This window comes from Ruditapes philippinarum, unplaced genomic scaffold (assembly GCF_026571515.1).
Source record: "Ruditapes philippinarum isolate M1 unplaced genomic scaffold, ASM2657151v2 ctg1364_1_1_1_1, whole genome shotgun sequence".
NCBI classification, from domain to species: Eukaryota; Metazoa; Mollusca; class Bivalvia; order Venerida; family Veneridae; genus Ruditapes; species Ruditapes philippinarum.
The window spans coordinates 125,498-141,334 of record NW_026852649.1 but is presented as its reverse complement, the minus strand read 5'-3'; the positions used below and the strand labels follow the sequence as shown (position 1 = coordinate 141,334).

At 31.8% G+C, this 15,837-nt stretch overlaps 1 protein-coding gene across 1 annotated transcript in view; it reads right to left on the bottom strand.

Annotated features, from left to right (window-relative positions):
• Positions 1–5,621: 5,621 nt before the first annotated feature.
• The window catches only part of LOC132720055 (interaptin-like), a 40,785-nt gene continuing 30,569 nt past the window's right edge, over positions 5,622–15,837 (bottom strand). Inside the window, exons 7-12 of the mRNA XM_060704045.1 lie at positions 13,186–13,329; positions 12,700–12,816; positions 9,395–9,511; positions 8,803–8,907; positions 7,697–7,876; positions 5,622–5,809 (exon numbers count right to left, since the gene is read on the bottom strand). Coding sequence (XP_060560028.1) covers positions 5,622–5,809; positions 7,697–7,876; positions 8,803–8,907; positions 9,395–9,511; positions 12,700–12,816; positions 13,186–13,329 — 851 coding nt within the window. The remainder of the gene's footprint in view (positions 5,810–7,696; positions 7,877–8,802; positions 8,908–9,394; positions 9,512–12,699; positions 12,817–13,185; positions 13,330–15,837) is intronic.

The following is a 15,837-nucleotide window of genomic DNA, read 5'->3' as shown; positions in this document are numbered from 1 at the left end:
CAATTAGGAATACTGGAACCACCCAAGTTGAAATGGCCAAATAGAAGAAACTAAAAGTACCACATGACATGTATACACAACAATAATGTCGTGCTGAACGATCTTCAAGGATCGAAAATAAAACATCATTGATTAAATGTACGGGGAGACTTTTTACAGCCGCCACACGGCACAAATAACACGGATGTGACAATGAAATAGAGAAAAATAGAATCCCTTAAGAAAGTCCAACACAACAAAATTGAAAATGTTGCAGGCTCGGTTTGATTGAGCCTGTTCATGGACGGTACTGGAAAGTGCAAGTTACCGTCCACGTTGCCACATTGCCATCACATTGCCATTAAAATCAGACTGGCTAATCCCTTGTCGAAGAAATTTTTTCAAATCGCTATTGAATTTTAAAATTAAATCAAAATTACGATTGTAAAATTTTGTAAAAATTTTACGTTACTTATGATAATAAAAATAAAACTATTATGACAACAAAAACTCTATAATTACTTTAAGTTTTGAGAATTGAGCACCGCTCAAGCCAGTGCTAGGGGGCGTGACGGATGTTGTACTTATTCATTTTCCCTCATGTACAGACTCATTCAAACAGTGTCTGCCAATTTCATGTAATTTTGTTGTGATTAATGCTTCCGAGGTAACACTTTGTTTCCAGTTTTTTTTACAAATATTACAATCTTTATATGTTATTATTTTCAGGATGACAATATCATTGTTTTCTTCAGTAATTTGGAATCTGATTCTCAAAATGGAAAGGAAAGGGAAGCGTACGCCATAGATTGCAAGGAAATCCCTTTAACCGGTGTAGATTTTATCATGCAAGTCGAGTAAGTTGATATACATGCGCTTATAAATTGCAGACAGTAATATGGTAGATAACGTCTGCCATTTCCAGTTTTTGTGCCTTCGCCCCTCAAAAGTCGAAGGCGAAGACACGATAATATGCTTACTTATCTAGTAAATAAATAAATAAATAAATAGTATTATTATATCATTGAAATAATTTCATGTGCGGAGAAATTTTAATTTATGTTTGTGTCGTTATATATAACTAGAGAAAATTAATTATATGAAAATATATCATTTTAGGTTAGGCGAGCTAGAGCAGACGACTTGTACAAACTTAAACCCGGAATTCCGAGTCCAGAGTTTTATATGATATGTTAGTCATAGCAAAAGTGTCTTTTTAGGCTATAAATACATTGTAAATACAAGGCGGCGCCCCACTGTGTTCCTCAGATGTATGTCTTATGTTGTTTCATACTGTTTTGGTGACACTTTTGCTTGTGTCCCTTGTTGTTTTCTCGTCTACGGTAAGTATCTTCCCCATTGCCTCTAGTTTTTATTTCTTTGATTACTCCCCACCCCCTCCCCCGGTCTCCTGTCCCCTTCCCCTTTGTGGGCCTATTTTTATTTTCTTTAAATTCCTGGTCAGTTACAAATTTATTATCATTTAATGATTAACCTGTCCGTGCTGTCTTTGCCCTGTCCTGTTTTTGTTTGGGGTCCCCCGGGGCTCCTTGCCATTGGTTCTTGTTGCTGGGTCATGTGGGGGTTGCGTTCATTGAACGCCGCCTTTCCTTGTTGATCTTGTTTATCATATTTTAACACTGAAATACTTTTTTTGTAATTTGATTATAAGTAAGATAACAAATGTTTTCTGAGTGGATGTTTTAAAAGCTTATATGGTATTTGAAGATGATCTTTGTAAAGATAATATAGAGCAAGTATTACATATGCAACATTTTTACAATCACAGTTTTTAATTAGTAAAAATTCAGACATTGTATTATAAAGAAATCAGATTTGTTAAAGATATTCATAATGAACTATAAATGTAACAAAAATATACAGGGTAATTTTGAGTATATGATATTTAGAACGGGTCAAATGCAAACTCGTGATTTTTTTCCAATACACAGTTAAATATTTTGATAAGTAACAAAGTGTTTAATGTTCAATGCCCTAGCTCTAATTTTAAACCTTTTTTATCTATGAACAACAATAACAAGTATGTTTATGAAACTATTGCCAAATATTTTTATCAATACGTGGCAAATTTGATGTGACTTAGCATTCATATGCTTCAATATATTCTCTAATCACAAGTAAAATGCAATATGTACTCACTGTAGATGACAACGATAGCGATAATATACACATATGTCACATGTTACAAAAAGCACTAAGCAGTTGGCGGTAAGCATGATGCGAGTTGAAATATTTTGCTTTCATATTATGATAGCAGGTGTCGCATTTTTCGGTACATCCCGCTATTTTCCGGATGGATCCGCTATTTTCGCTATATTTGTATACTTAATTAATCACCAAGCACATACACGGACACTTTATTATAAGAATAAGCACGTAAAATGTCTTAATATATTAAAACTGCTTATATGTGCAGACGAAACCGGATTTATTCTTAACAGAATAAATGACTGCGGTATCTCAAAATGATAATGATAATAATATTTAGAAGCGCAACTCTTCATTAAGATTTACTATTGATATTTAAACGTTTGTAGCCTTTTGTAAATATTGTTTTGCATGAATTAGAACCATCTCAATTAATATTTGTTTATACCACGAATACTACATAATACAACGTTATATATCTTATATGATGCATTATAAAATCATTAAATAAGTGACCTATAGGCCCATTGGGCCGTGTACTATAACTGTACACAGATATGATTAGACGCCGCTTGCAAGTAGATATGCATTTGTCCACACAGCAATGTGGAAAATTTTAGACTTGATTTTGTGTATTTTTTGTTTTAACAAAATCACACTGTTCTCAAATTTTCTAATAAAAAAAGTTTTACTGATGTACAACATGTCACGGAGCTTTAAGGAATTTGAATAAACTTCTGACTGAAATGATAATGCCAAGTTTGAATATCATATTCTTTTTATCATTATCTAATTTTATTTACATAGTAAATTACGTGCCAATGAGCCAGTCTATAGTCGATTGTTCTAAAACTTAACCGTTGAAAGAGGTTACGACTGAGGCAGTGTCACTTACTTCATTTGCTCCGCCTCTGTTGAAGTTCGGCTCCGCCTTAAATTGTCGCAAACAAAATGATGCTCCGTATGCTAGCATTTATTCTTCGTTGACGGGACAGAAGGGAACCAGGACAACTTTGATGAATATCACTTGTCGAATCATTAAAAAACAAGTCACAAAGCCTAAACCACGCCCATTATCAGAGAGGCGGTTCTTCTGCAACCGTAAACTCGTTACGCTACGACCAGTAAGGGGAGATCACTGCAGAACAGTTCGTCCTCAAAATCATTTGAACATTATGCAATTCGTACCAATATTAACATGGATATATTCTCGGCACATATTGTCTTGAATTCATTTTAAGTATACCAGTCATTTCAATTTTACTTGCTATCCAATTTAATTTGCTTCGACCAGACGTTACAATCTTTGTCGCAACAGAAAAAACATTTTAGAATTTCAGACATGGCATGACTTTGTGAATTTATGCATTCACAAAAGTATGCAACTTTATTATTAAACAACGAGCACATACCAAGAATATGGAGAAAAAATTGATTTTTTCTTCGCATATTCAACTGTAATAGAGAACGATTTTCAATGCTGATTGACTGTTCACATCATTTGGCGGCGTCTTTGATGTGCAGCATCAACATTTCACTTGTTATTACGTAATTGACTATCACATGTCACAATAATAAATAATCCTTTCTTCCTTCCTTCCTTTCTTCATTCCTTCCTTCTTATATGTTGTACTGCGTTACCCACCTATTCGCCACTATTTGGAAAGTTAATAGACTAGTCAAATATGCCGGTGTTATGTTCAAGTCGTTTGATAAGGATCTTTTCCAGCCCTGAGGCAGATGCTAAACGACTGGATGACAGCATGTTTTAATAAGAGAGTACACTATGTCAAATATTGCATGAAACTGACACGTATATTTTCTATAATATTCCAGCCCAGGTCATGAACGTATCTTAGGGCTAAGCTGGTGGGGGTGCTAGAGCCTGAATCCGCCACTGAATAAGTACCCCATTAAATAAGTAATAACTATTTTTTCTATTAGATTGTATACATATATAAACTTGTATTGCACAATTATAACCTTATTCTACTTATACTTATCTTCTTTCAAGGGCAATTTATTTATTTAGTGCTTGGTACGTGTTTATATTTACACAAAAGAATATCGTTCTATGGTCACCGCAGTTTCTGTACGGAAAGTTTCGATGAGAGGCCAAATGTGGAAAAAAAAACACTTTGATGTAGATAATAGAGTTTTCGCCCCTTAACAGTTGAAATCGTTAAAAATTGTTAAGATTGTTTTTATACAATGTCAGATGATCAAACATGATCCACAAAGCATCAGACACCGAGCTTTTTTTAGTATTAACACTGAAAATTGAAATAAGCGAAAACTAACAGTAAAAACGCCATAAGCGATAAATCATATCAGGCAAACTTTAACAAAATATATCGTGTTATTTTCGGTGTACAAAAAGAGAAGGGAACAAAGTATAATCGATTTTGAATCTCTTGTACAAAAAAGTAATACAAACAAATACTAAACCGTAAATAGTTTGTATAAAGAATGGGGAACAGTTTATGGCGTTAACATTTTAATATTCCAAAACAGTTCGATAAATGGCTTGTGCATGTTCAATAGTTATCATTCAATGAAATAATTAGTCACTTCGCAAGTTTGAATGAAATAATTAAAAGTAAATTCAGATTAATACAAATAAGATTAAATATCATGAAGCAAGTTGGAATCAATCTTAATGCCAGTTTCAGTATCATCAAGCAAGATTGAATTAAAGCATTAATCTGTTCTATAAAAACGTTATACCTACATATATTGGTTTTACAAATAGTTTGAAATTAGCATGGCGTATCCATAGAAATACAAATTTGACAGTAGAAAAATAATAGGTGGGCAATTTTAAGATCTGTTTTGTTTCAACTGCACTAAATAAGTTAAAAATAACTTAACCTCGTAACACATAAATCAAATGTTAAATAAAAAGTAGTTTGATTGTTAAATTATTTTTAAAAAATGGGACGCTTATTGTATGTACGTATGTTTATAAACATGTATATAATGTAGGTGTGTTTAATATTATTTACATAAACACAATTATTGTGTAATACATACATTGCATATAAATATGTAAGGTATGATGGGAATGAGCCTGGTCCTCTTATACCTATTGCGGGGTAAATAAACGGCGAGATGGGGCCTCAAAAATATTAGATCAACTTAAATCAAAAATTAACAAAAATCAAGCAAATTTTAGATATTTAACCTTAAAGATCAAGGTCATATATTTGTTAATGTCAAGTTTAGTCTGGTGTACTTGAAGGTCTTGTTCCAAGGGTTGTTTTGGCAAGTATGAAAAAAAACACTAAGAACTTAAAAAGAATTGAGTTAGCGACGGCAACGCCAACATGACTGTAACAATACCAATGTTTTGTGTGAGTGTTTTTTTTTTAGTTGAGCTAAAAAAAGGATATCAACAAGAAGCTATCTACCTTTCAAAGAGTATATCTGGAACATGAAGTGCATCTGAAAGAAGGATAATCCTACAAATGTATCTACCTACCGTTTAGATCTGTTATTTTTTGTTGTAATTGGTCAATAGCAGAATCCTTTTCTGGCACAACTGTATTGTTAAGATATTCTAGTTGCTCGGAAGCTTCAGAGTACTTCTTCTCGTACATCTTAAGTTGCTGTATCTGTACAACACGCTGCAGACATTCTCTTTGTGACGTACCTAGTTCAACTTCAAGCAAAATATTATATATACTGTAAGTTACAACATACAAAAGCCTTTATCGTTTTTTAAGATGTTTTACTGAATAAAGCTTACGTGCTCTCATTATGATAATACATTTAATTCTATGTAGTGACCTCAGAATTTAGTCAGTAAAGCCTGTGTAAGCAAATGTGTAGAAATCTATTTTGGCACTCTTGTTCTTGACCCACTGACTCCTTATTAAATCAAAAGGATCATAAATTAAAACATGCAATAAAATTGTACATGCATAAATTTAATACTTTGAAAAGTAACATTTTTTTATGTTTAATACCCTATAATAAACAATACTTTCAAACTTATTTTATTTATAAATAACAATAAGAAATATGTTTATGAAATTATAGCCAAATATTCAGATGTATCAACATGTCAAGAAAGATGGAACATATGTTTTCAAGACAATAACATTCATTGGCATTTAATATACAGTTATGTTTCCCAATGTTTTTAAATGGTTTCAAACAAGAATTATTCGCAGACATTTATCGACAAATTCACTTTTGTTGCGAATGAAAATTGTTGAAACTAAAACGTGTACTTTTTTAATGCTGTGAAAAAACACATTTACATTTATTTTGGGAATATCAAAATATTCAAAACCTATTTCAATATCTGACAGAGAATTTACATAATTTTGATGATGTTTTTCTCCAGTAAATCATTCATATTACATGTAAGTTCGGAAGCTAGAAATCTTTAAGATCCTGTCACACAATTTTTTTATGGTTTTATTTCATAAATATGATGCCCAAATTAAGATTTGTCAATATTGTAAGTTCCGAAAAACATTATTTCATGTAAATAAAGGGAGATAATAACAAAATTATTTTCTATAAATTCCAAGTCAGATTTTCCAATAAGAAATGAATGCATATAATTTATTGATTACATATAATATGCGAAAAAATATGTGCAGTATATATTTTACATATTCTTCGATGTTCGAAAATTGTTTTATTTGTATAATTATATACAGATATAAGTTCTTTTAAGAGTGGTACACACACAGTAACAATATCAATCAAAATGTACAGGATCTTTAAGTATGACATATTGTGTTAAGAATTAAAAGTATATTCATTTGTGTTAGAGAGAAAAAAATATACCCCTATGTTTTGGTTTTACAAATAGTTTGAAATTAGCATGGATACAAACTTGAAAGTAGATTAAAATAATAGATTGACAGTTTTAAAATCTTTTTTGTTTCAACTACACTGGTTAAGTGGAAAAAAAACTTTAACCCGAGACACATATATCAATTGTTAAATAAAAAGAAGTATGAGTGTTCAAATATTTAAGAAAAATGGATGCGTGAATTGTATGTACATTTATGTTTATGAACATACATATACGGGTGTGTTTGATATTATTTACATTAACACAAGTATTATGTAATATATTTACATAGTGTATAAAGGATATAAGATATGATGGGAATGAGCCCTACTCCATACTACATATTACGGGGTAAAAAAACGAATAAATAAATAACAAAGATGGAGCTCAAAACATTATAGCCACTTATAGCAAAAATCAACAAAAATCAAGCAAAAGTCATAATTTAACCTTGAAGGTCCAGGCCATTTATAAATAAATGTCTGATGTAGTTGTAGGTCTTGTCCCAAGGGTTGTTGTGGCAAGTATGAAGAAAATACACTAAGAACTTATAATGTTATGATCAAGGTTAAAGTTTGCAGTCAGCAATGCCAACACGACTGTAACAATACCTCTATTTGTTTTAAAAAGGTTGAGTTAAAGAAGATATCAACAAGAAGCTTTCTACACTTCACAAAGCATATCTGTAATATGATGTGCATTTGAAAAGAAAGGATAAACTATAAATGTACTTACAGTTTAGATCTGTTAATTCTTTTTGCAATTGGTCTATAGCAGACTCCTTTTTGGGCACAACAGTATTGTTGAGATAATCTAGTTGCTGGGAAGCTTCAGAGTACTTCTCCTCGTACATCTTCAGTTGCTGGATCTGCTCAGCAAGATGCAGACATTCTCTTTGTGACGTACCTAGTTCAGCTTCAAGCAAAATATCAAACATACTGTAAGTTACAACATACATAAGCCTTTTTATTTTATGTTTTTCAGTGGATTACTGATTTATCCGTGAAAATTATATTTGATAATTTCACAGTAAACAACCCAGCGTTCGTAAGGCTTCCAAGTTTTCCAATTTCCTATCCACGTTTTTGAATGTTTTCACATCTGTCAACACTTATTTATTGTCTGTTACAATCCTCAAATAAGTTTTCTTTCTTTTAAAAAGGTGTATGACTAACAAATCCAAATGATATCCCTCTGAATCAAACACAATTACTTTCATCCAGTGAAATACACAACTTTAAAAACATTTAACATAGCCAGGACTAATATAATTTCGCAGTCAGTAAAAGAAATATGGATGGATGGTCGGACTTTTTGTCCTACTAGAATTGTTTGTTTTTATTATTTAAACAAGCATTCCGACATATTTTTTTAATAAGATGAATACTATCACCACCATGTAACGTTGATTGTGGAACTTATTTTTCAGCCCATGACTTCTTGTATTTAATGAGAAATTCGAGTTTTTTGAGGCTCTAAATGGGGAAAACAGATTTTAATATTAACGTAAATATTAAGGAAATTTCGTTTTAACTTGTTTTTAAGCATAAAATAAAAAGAAAATTTGTTTGTTTGTTGTGTAAGATGTAATTTTATTTCATCTCGTGAACTTTAAAAACAGTATTCTCACTCGTGGCTACGCCCACTCGATGAAAAAAAAATTCATCTTACACACAAACAAACAAATATCCTCTATATAGATTTTTAAGATGTTACTAAGTACAGCTTAAAGATCTCATTGTGATAATTTATTACGTTCTATTTAGATGTGACCCCAAATTTTAACGCTTAAATATTAGAATGAATCAATAAATAGATACATTAAAACATACAGAACTCACCATCCAATAACTGGTTCTGCTGACACATTTGATCTACATGTTCCTGTAAGTGTGTCGTGGTAGATTCACTCCTTTCTAATTGTTCCTTTTGTGTTTTTAAATTATCTGTTAATCAAAACCTGAATTATTTTCCATTGTGTTTGTAAAGATAAAATATATTTCTACCATGAACTTTTGTATTTCTCTTGAAACACTATTGAGACAATATGTGCTTTTACATTTAAAATCTTATATACTTAATATAATGTAACTACTGTTTAATGGTACTGAATAGACTGATTAAATAATTCATCAAACTTTGTTATTTGCCATTTAATGTTCAAATATGCAATTGTTTGTTCAACATGAAATACCTTTTGCACTTTGAAGTTGCAATTTGAGATGCATGTTTTCTTTTTTAACTTCATCTGCAAACATATAAAATACGATTTTATAAAGAACTTACTAAATTTGAAGGACAAATGCATTGAATGTTACGAAAATTACATGTTAAAATAAATAGTTAAATCCGAATTTACCATCATTTATATGAAAAGGAAATACAGTGTATATTAAACATATATAATCTCTAATTATTATAAATGATACTCACCAAATTTAGTCTGAAGGCTAACCATTTCCTTAGTTTTCACCCTAAGCTGCACCTCTGTATGTTTAATATGTTTGCTTTGTTCCATTGCTAAACGGGCCTCAAGAGTTTTGATATTTCCTGACAATCATTAATAAAAAGCAGGCATAAAATGTATACGAGAAGAACCAGATTGATGGTAAATACGTATATTAACCCATTGCTTCATGAGCATTTTGTGAAAAATGGCTGTTTTCATTGAAAAGTCTCCCGTTACAAGTTCAAATTGCTATAATACTATTAAAACTGCTTCAACACTAATCAAACTTGGCACAAATGTTGACTGGACCATTGCCCTTGCAACAACATGCTCAGGCTTAAATTTTCTGTTACCATGGCAACGAGGGGACATCTCAAAATTGCCAAAAATCACTATTTTGCGTTGATTTTTTCCATCAAAATTGATTTCAAAGTGCTGCAACTTCTCAATGGATTGAGATAGAGTCAAATGCTTTTCAGCGTTGGTTACACGTTACCTTATGATCAATCTGGGGTCATTTACAGCCTCTCACAAGTCCAAAATTTTCTTGGCGATGAGGGGGACTCCGCCCCCCTTCAAACCCCCCCAAACAGAAGGGGGCACATCCCCCTTCTGGCAACCCCCTGATGTATCTTTTGGTTTGGGGGCCGCGCCGAAAAAGAGGTCACTTTTTTTAACAACATTTCTCAAACAAAAACAAGTGTTTGGGGCCTAAATAAGGCATTTTTTCATCATTTGAGACAACAAAAGGGGGGGGGGGGGAAAAAGGCGTTAAAAGGCGTGTATATGAAGTAATGGGTTAACAAAAAATGATGAAAATACTTGAAATTACCCTTAATTCGCGTTTTTTCATGTTTAAACATGGTCTGTCATATAAATTTGAAGAAAAATTGTTGTTTTGTAGATTTTTTATTTTATTCATTAACAAAAAATGATGAAAATACTTGAAATTACCCTTAATCGCGTTTTTTCATGTTTAAACATGGTCTGTCATATAAATTTGAAGAAAAATTGTTGTTTTGTAGATTTTTTTATTTTATTCATTAACCCATTGCTTCATGAGCATTTTGTGAAAAATGGCTGTTTTCATTGAAAAGTCTCCCGTTACAAGTTCAAATTGCTATAATACTATTAAAACTGCTTCAACACTAATCAAACTTGGCACAAATGTTGACTGGACCATTGCCCTTGCAACAACATGCTCAGGCTTAAATTTTCTGTTACCATGGCAACGAGGGGACATCTCAAAATTGCCAAAAATCACTATTTTGCGTTGATTTTTTCCATCAAAATTGATTTCAAAGTGCTGCAACTTCTCAATGGATTGAGATAGAGTCAAATGCTTTTCAGCGTTGGTTACACGTTACCTTATGATCAATCTGGGGTCATTTACAGCCTCTCACAAGTCCAAAATTTTCTTGGCGATGAGGGGGACTCCGCCCCCCTTCAAACCCCCCCAAACAGAAGGGGGCACATCCCCCTTCTGGCAACCCCCTGATGTATCTTTTGGTTGGGGGGCCGCGCCGAAAAAGAGGTCACTTTTTTTAACAACATTTCTCAAACAAAAACAAGTGTTTGGGGCCTAAATAAGGCATTTTTTCATCATTTGAGACAACAAAAAGGGGGGGGGGGTGAAAAAGGCGTTAAAAGGCGTGTATATGAAGTAATGGGTTAAGAATAGTAGTTTCAAAAAAATTTTGCTTAGTTAGAATTTAACTTAGCAAAGTGATTTGAAATACAATGTAGTATATTCCTGCCATTTAACATCATAATGTGTAGGACTAAAAAGACGTTTTTGCCTGATCGGATAACATTGTATTATTCGTTTTTGAATAATTGGTGTCTTGAAATGCTGAAATTTGATACTGCTATTTTATTAAATACGAGTATATCAGAACCTGCATAAGATATTTTATATAAATCAGCGTGTTCTTATATCATCTAGACGTTTTAAGTTGAAGAAAAAGCTGGGGTCACTGGTCTCGTTTTCGAGTTTACTGTAATTTAATTTGTTTGGTTTTCCTTTTAGGTCATTTCCAGGGCTGGTAACTCACAAAAAAGTATATAAATTGGCATGTCATTGCTATGACATTTGATGAAGTTAAAATATATTAAAGGAACCAATAAAACATTATCAAATGTATATAAATGCAAAACTTTGATCTCTAACCGAGTGAACCCAAACTCCACCCGAACTTCAAGGACCACCTTGAGTTTGTTCCTTGTATGATACATTGGTAAACAAATACAAAGACTTGAAAGATATATGTCCTCCTCAAATAAAGGCTTCATGGGCAAAATTGTACAAATCTATTTTAAGCGCTTTTATCCTTTCTTGAACTGACCCCTTATTCAGTCCAAAGAAAGAGGGCTATGCAAGTTATCATCCTTTCAAATAGGAAGAATATCAGGCAAAAAAGAAAGGTTGTATAAAGAAATGTGTAAGAATCTATTTTTGGCATCCCTGACCATGACCCATTGACCCTCAACATGATTAAAAGGAAGAATTCAATTCAAATTATCTTTCAACAAAATATAGAAGACATCAGTCAATAAATAAAGGCTGCAAAAGTGTAGAAATCTAGTTTTAACACTAGTGACCCTGACCCAACCGACACCTAACTCTATCCAGGGGAAGAAGATAACTCAATTTTATGTTTAAATCAAATATAAAAGACAAAAGTCAATGATATAAGGTTTGACATGTAAAAGTGAAAAATCTATTTTTGATATTTGTGACCTTATCCCAAATAACCTTTAACTGAACCCAAAAGAAAAGGACCTTCTTAAAAAATGCTAAATGAGCAAAATTTTCAAACCAATGACCTTGACACCTTGACTTTTAAGAAAATGACCTTTTACTCCAAAAATACATTTCAGACATAAAATAAGTATGATATATTAAAAATAAATCCAACTTGCTAAAATGGTACAAGGCCCTATTTACAAAGTGCTAAAAAGGAATAACCGGGAAAAATGAATGGCACAGTTATATTACTTGGCAATACATGTACATGTATCATGTATTTGTATTGGTTAGTAAGTGTGGAAATTATAAAGTCATTACTTCGAGAGAACTTAGGATATATCCAACTTACCAGTTTAGATTAACCATACAAAATCGTACATGACGTTTTAGGTTAACCTCGTACGGACGGACGGACCGACTGATAGACGAACAGTTCAATTGCTATATGACCGGGGGCAAAAAATGTCTTTTTTAAAAGATATAAACATTATAGCATAGACCTTTAATTTATAATTATAAATGTTTCAAATGTTAATTTACCTTGATACTGTCGGTTTTTTTTCGTAAGTGTTTCCACTTTATTTTGTAGATCAGTTGATCTTTCAGTCAGAGTAAGCAGTTTGTCACATAATACCCTTGTTTCTCGTTCACACTGGTCTGCAAAATGTGTAAATTTGTCATATATGATAAACAACAGCGTTATATTTTTTCCGGAAAATGTATTCTGTTTACACACAGTTAACATGTGTGTTAAACAGTTGAAACATTTAATGTTGCAATTCTTTCGAGAATCCACCATAAGATTATAGAACAACAAAAGATACACGTTCATCACCAGGCTCAATCAAACCTATCGGTATCGACGTATTTTGTCAGTGTAGTGGCAGGAATTATATTCTGGCTCGAGATCTTTTTTGATCATACCTCGTAATAAATGATTAAATCCGAAGTTATTTTGCTTTATATGAAAAGGATATACAGTGTATAATGAAAATATAATCTGTAATTATTACATATGATACTCACCAATCTGAGCCTTAACTGTAACCATTTCCTCTGTTTTTGCCTTTAGCTGCTCTTTTATATATTCCATATGTTTCCCTTGTTCCATTGCTTTTAATGATCCTTCTCTTAATGACGTCAAACTGACCTCAAGTATTTTGATATTTTCTGACAATCATTAATAAGAAGTAGGCATAAAATGTATGCGAGGATAACCAGATTGGTGGTACATACGCATAATGTAGAAAAATAGTTTCAAAAATATTTTGCTTAGTTAAGATTTAACTGATCAAAGTGATTTTGCAATACAATAAGGTATTTTATCCTTGCCATTTAACACCATGTTGTGTAGGAATAAAAAAAAGTTTTATTACGGAAAAGATAGAATATGTACTATTCGTTTTTGAAAAATTGGTGTCTTGACAACACTGAAATTTGACACTACTATTTCATTAGATATAACGGACACTGCATAACATGTTTTGGTAGACAGACATTTCACTATTTGGACATTTCACATCAAGACGTTTCACTCCCTGTCTATACTTATACCAAAATTATTCTGATACTTCTGATATACTAAAATATACCTTTAATTTGATAAAAATGAAGTAAAAAACTAAGACCGGGTTTCACTTTGTCTAAGTATTAAAAGTTTGTATATCATAATTGTTAAAGTTTATTAAATTTTATTTCACTTGATTGGAGAGATCCTTGCAAATCATCTCAATTAATTTATTTATGTCTTATTATCTGATTAAATGTTACTTTACTTAACGCAAAACTTTTGGAGAAGTTTCTGGTTTCAAGACCATTGTTATATGTGGCTGTTGTCTGAAAACAATTTTAATGGTCCAATAAACTGATAAGTAAACTGTTGATTTTTGGGGAGGGTCCCCAATGTTAATACCGTCCGTCAAATCCTACTGCCGCGATTTTTTCTACTACTTTCTTACTACCTTGATTTTTTCTAAGCTGACTCATCACTCATCACAGACATTTACAATATGAAAATATTTTCATTCTTTAATTTCATATCTGCAATTTGTAAAGATAATAATTCTCTGAAAAATTCTTGATTATTGTTTGTTATTTTTTTTCAAAATCACTACTCCGTGATGTCATACTGCTGCGGTAATCAGGTTTAGGCATACGTACGTTGGTAATAAATAGTTCTGGTATGAAAACCCTTCTATATAATAACTTTATCAATATTTTTTTAACAAAAAGCATAAATGAAAATTTATAGGTAAATGCTTTTATTAGGTGTCAAATTTTCTTTATTATTTTTGAAAACAATTTTCCAATTACTACGCAGCGACCGACTGTTTATGACGGGTCAAAAACTAGAACGTTGCAACACCGTAGTCTCAATTATCATGCAGTTATAGACCATTAATAGTCCTTAAATTGTTTTTAAAGACAAAAAATGGTAAACTGTCGCTTACATCAGAGCACGGATTTAAATTACAATAATATAAATCCGTGATCAGAGACATGGATCATGCTTTCGTGATAACTAAGGAAAACTAACTTATTAGTACACCTTAGGAGGTTGTACGCGGAAAACGCTCATAAACCGCTGTATCATATAGCTGTTAGTTAATATTTTGCATACATTTAACTAAAAATTCACTAATGGTGATGAACATATAGTTTGAAAACATTATATTCTTAAACCATGTATCGCCGAAAAAAAACTATTTAACTACAAAATCCGTAAGGACCCTCCGACAAAATTTCACCACAAGATTACATTTAATATTAGCAAAATAAAAAAAGCAATACTTATATTTTCATCTTACATAATTCATTAATCAAACTTTTAATATTAAAGTATCTTTTAAAAATATGTCTGGCAATTGACAGATACCTACTCTGATCTTTTATTTGTAAAGGAATAAATTTAAACATGTGCTCTTTTGTTTAGGAATATTTGTAGTGAAAGTCTTAATATATCCACTAATCTCATAATTAGAATTAGACAGGTCAGGTATTTATACAGCCAGTTGTTTAGTTATCTACGCTCATTTTAATCCCAATAGAAACATTCAAATATTTGGGGTAAAAAACATGTCCAAAGTACCTAGTAGTCGTTTACTCGGTGGTGATCCCATTAAACTGATTATAGATTCGAATAGAAAACACAAATAGAAACATGTGTTTCGGTACAACAAAAATCGGAAGTAAAGTGAACAGTTAAATGACAGAAATATGTGGTCAAATATGTTTTAACAAGGAAATAATTATTTCAGAGAAAGACGCAAAGATCAGTCTTCAATCAAATGAATGACTCCGTATTGTGTAATTAGAAAGTTTATTCAATTCTAGGGCAACGAATCATAATTTGATAGTCCATGTGTAATAAAATTTTCAATACAGATTATGAGATACATAAAATCGTAATTTATATCGCATATGAATTCGTTTATGTTTTATTAGTAACCATCACCAATTTCTTTAAGATATGTATTTCAAGCCTATACTGTAACGTTAATCTGTTCCATATGTCTGGAATTTACAACTGTATATTTCTTTGATCTTATGACTGCACAATAACAGCAGGAGGTGCGCAAATTGTACACTTTCACATGGGAAGGGAGACTAAGTTGTAATGAATCACGCAAAACCCTTTCATTCTTTGAAATGCGCGCTATTGACAACTTCTATACAGTA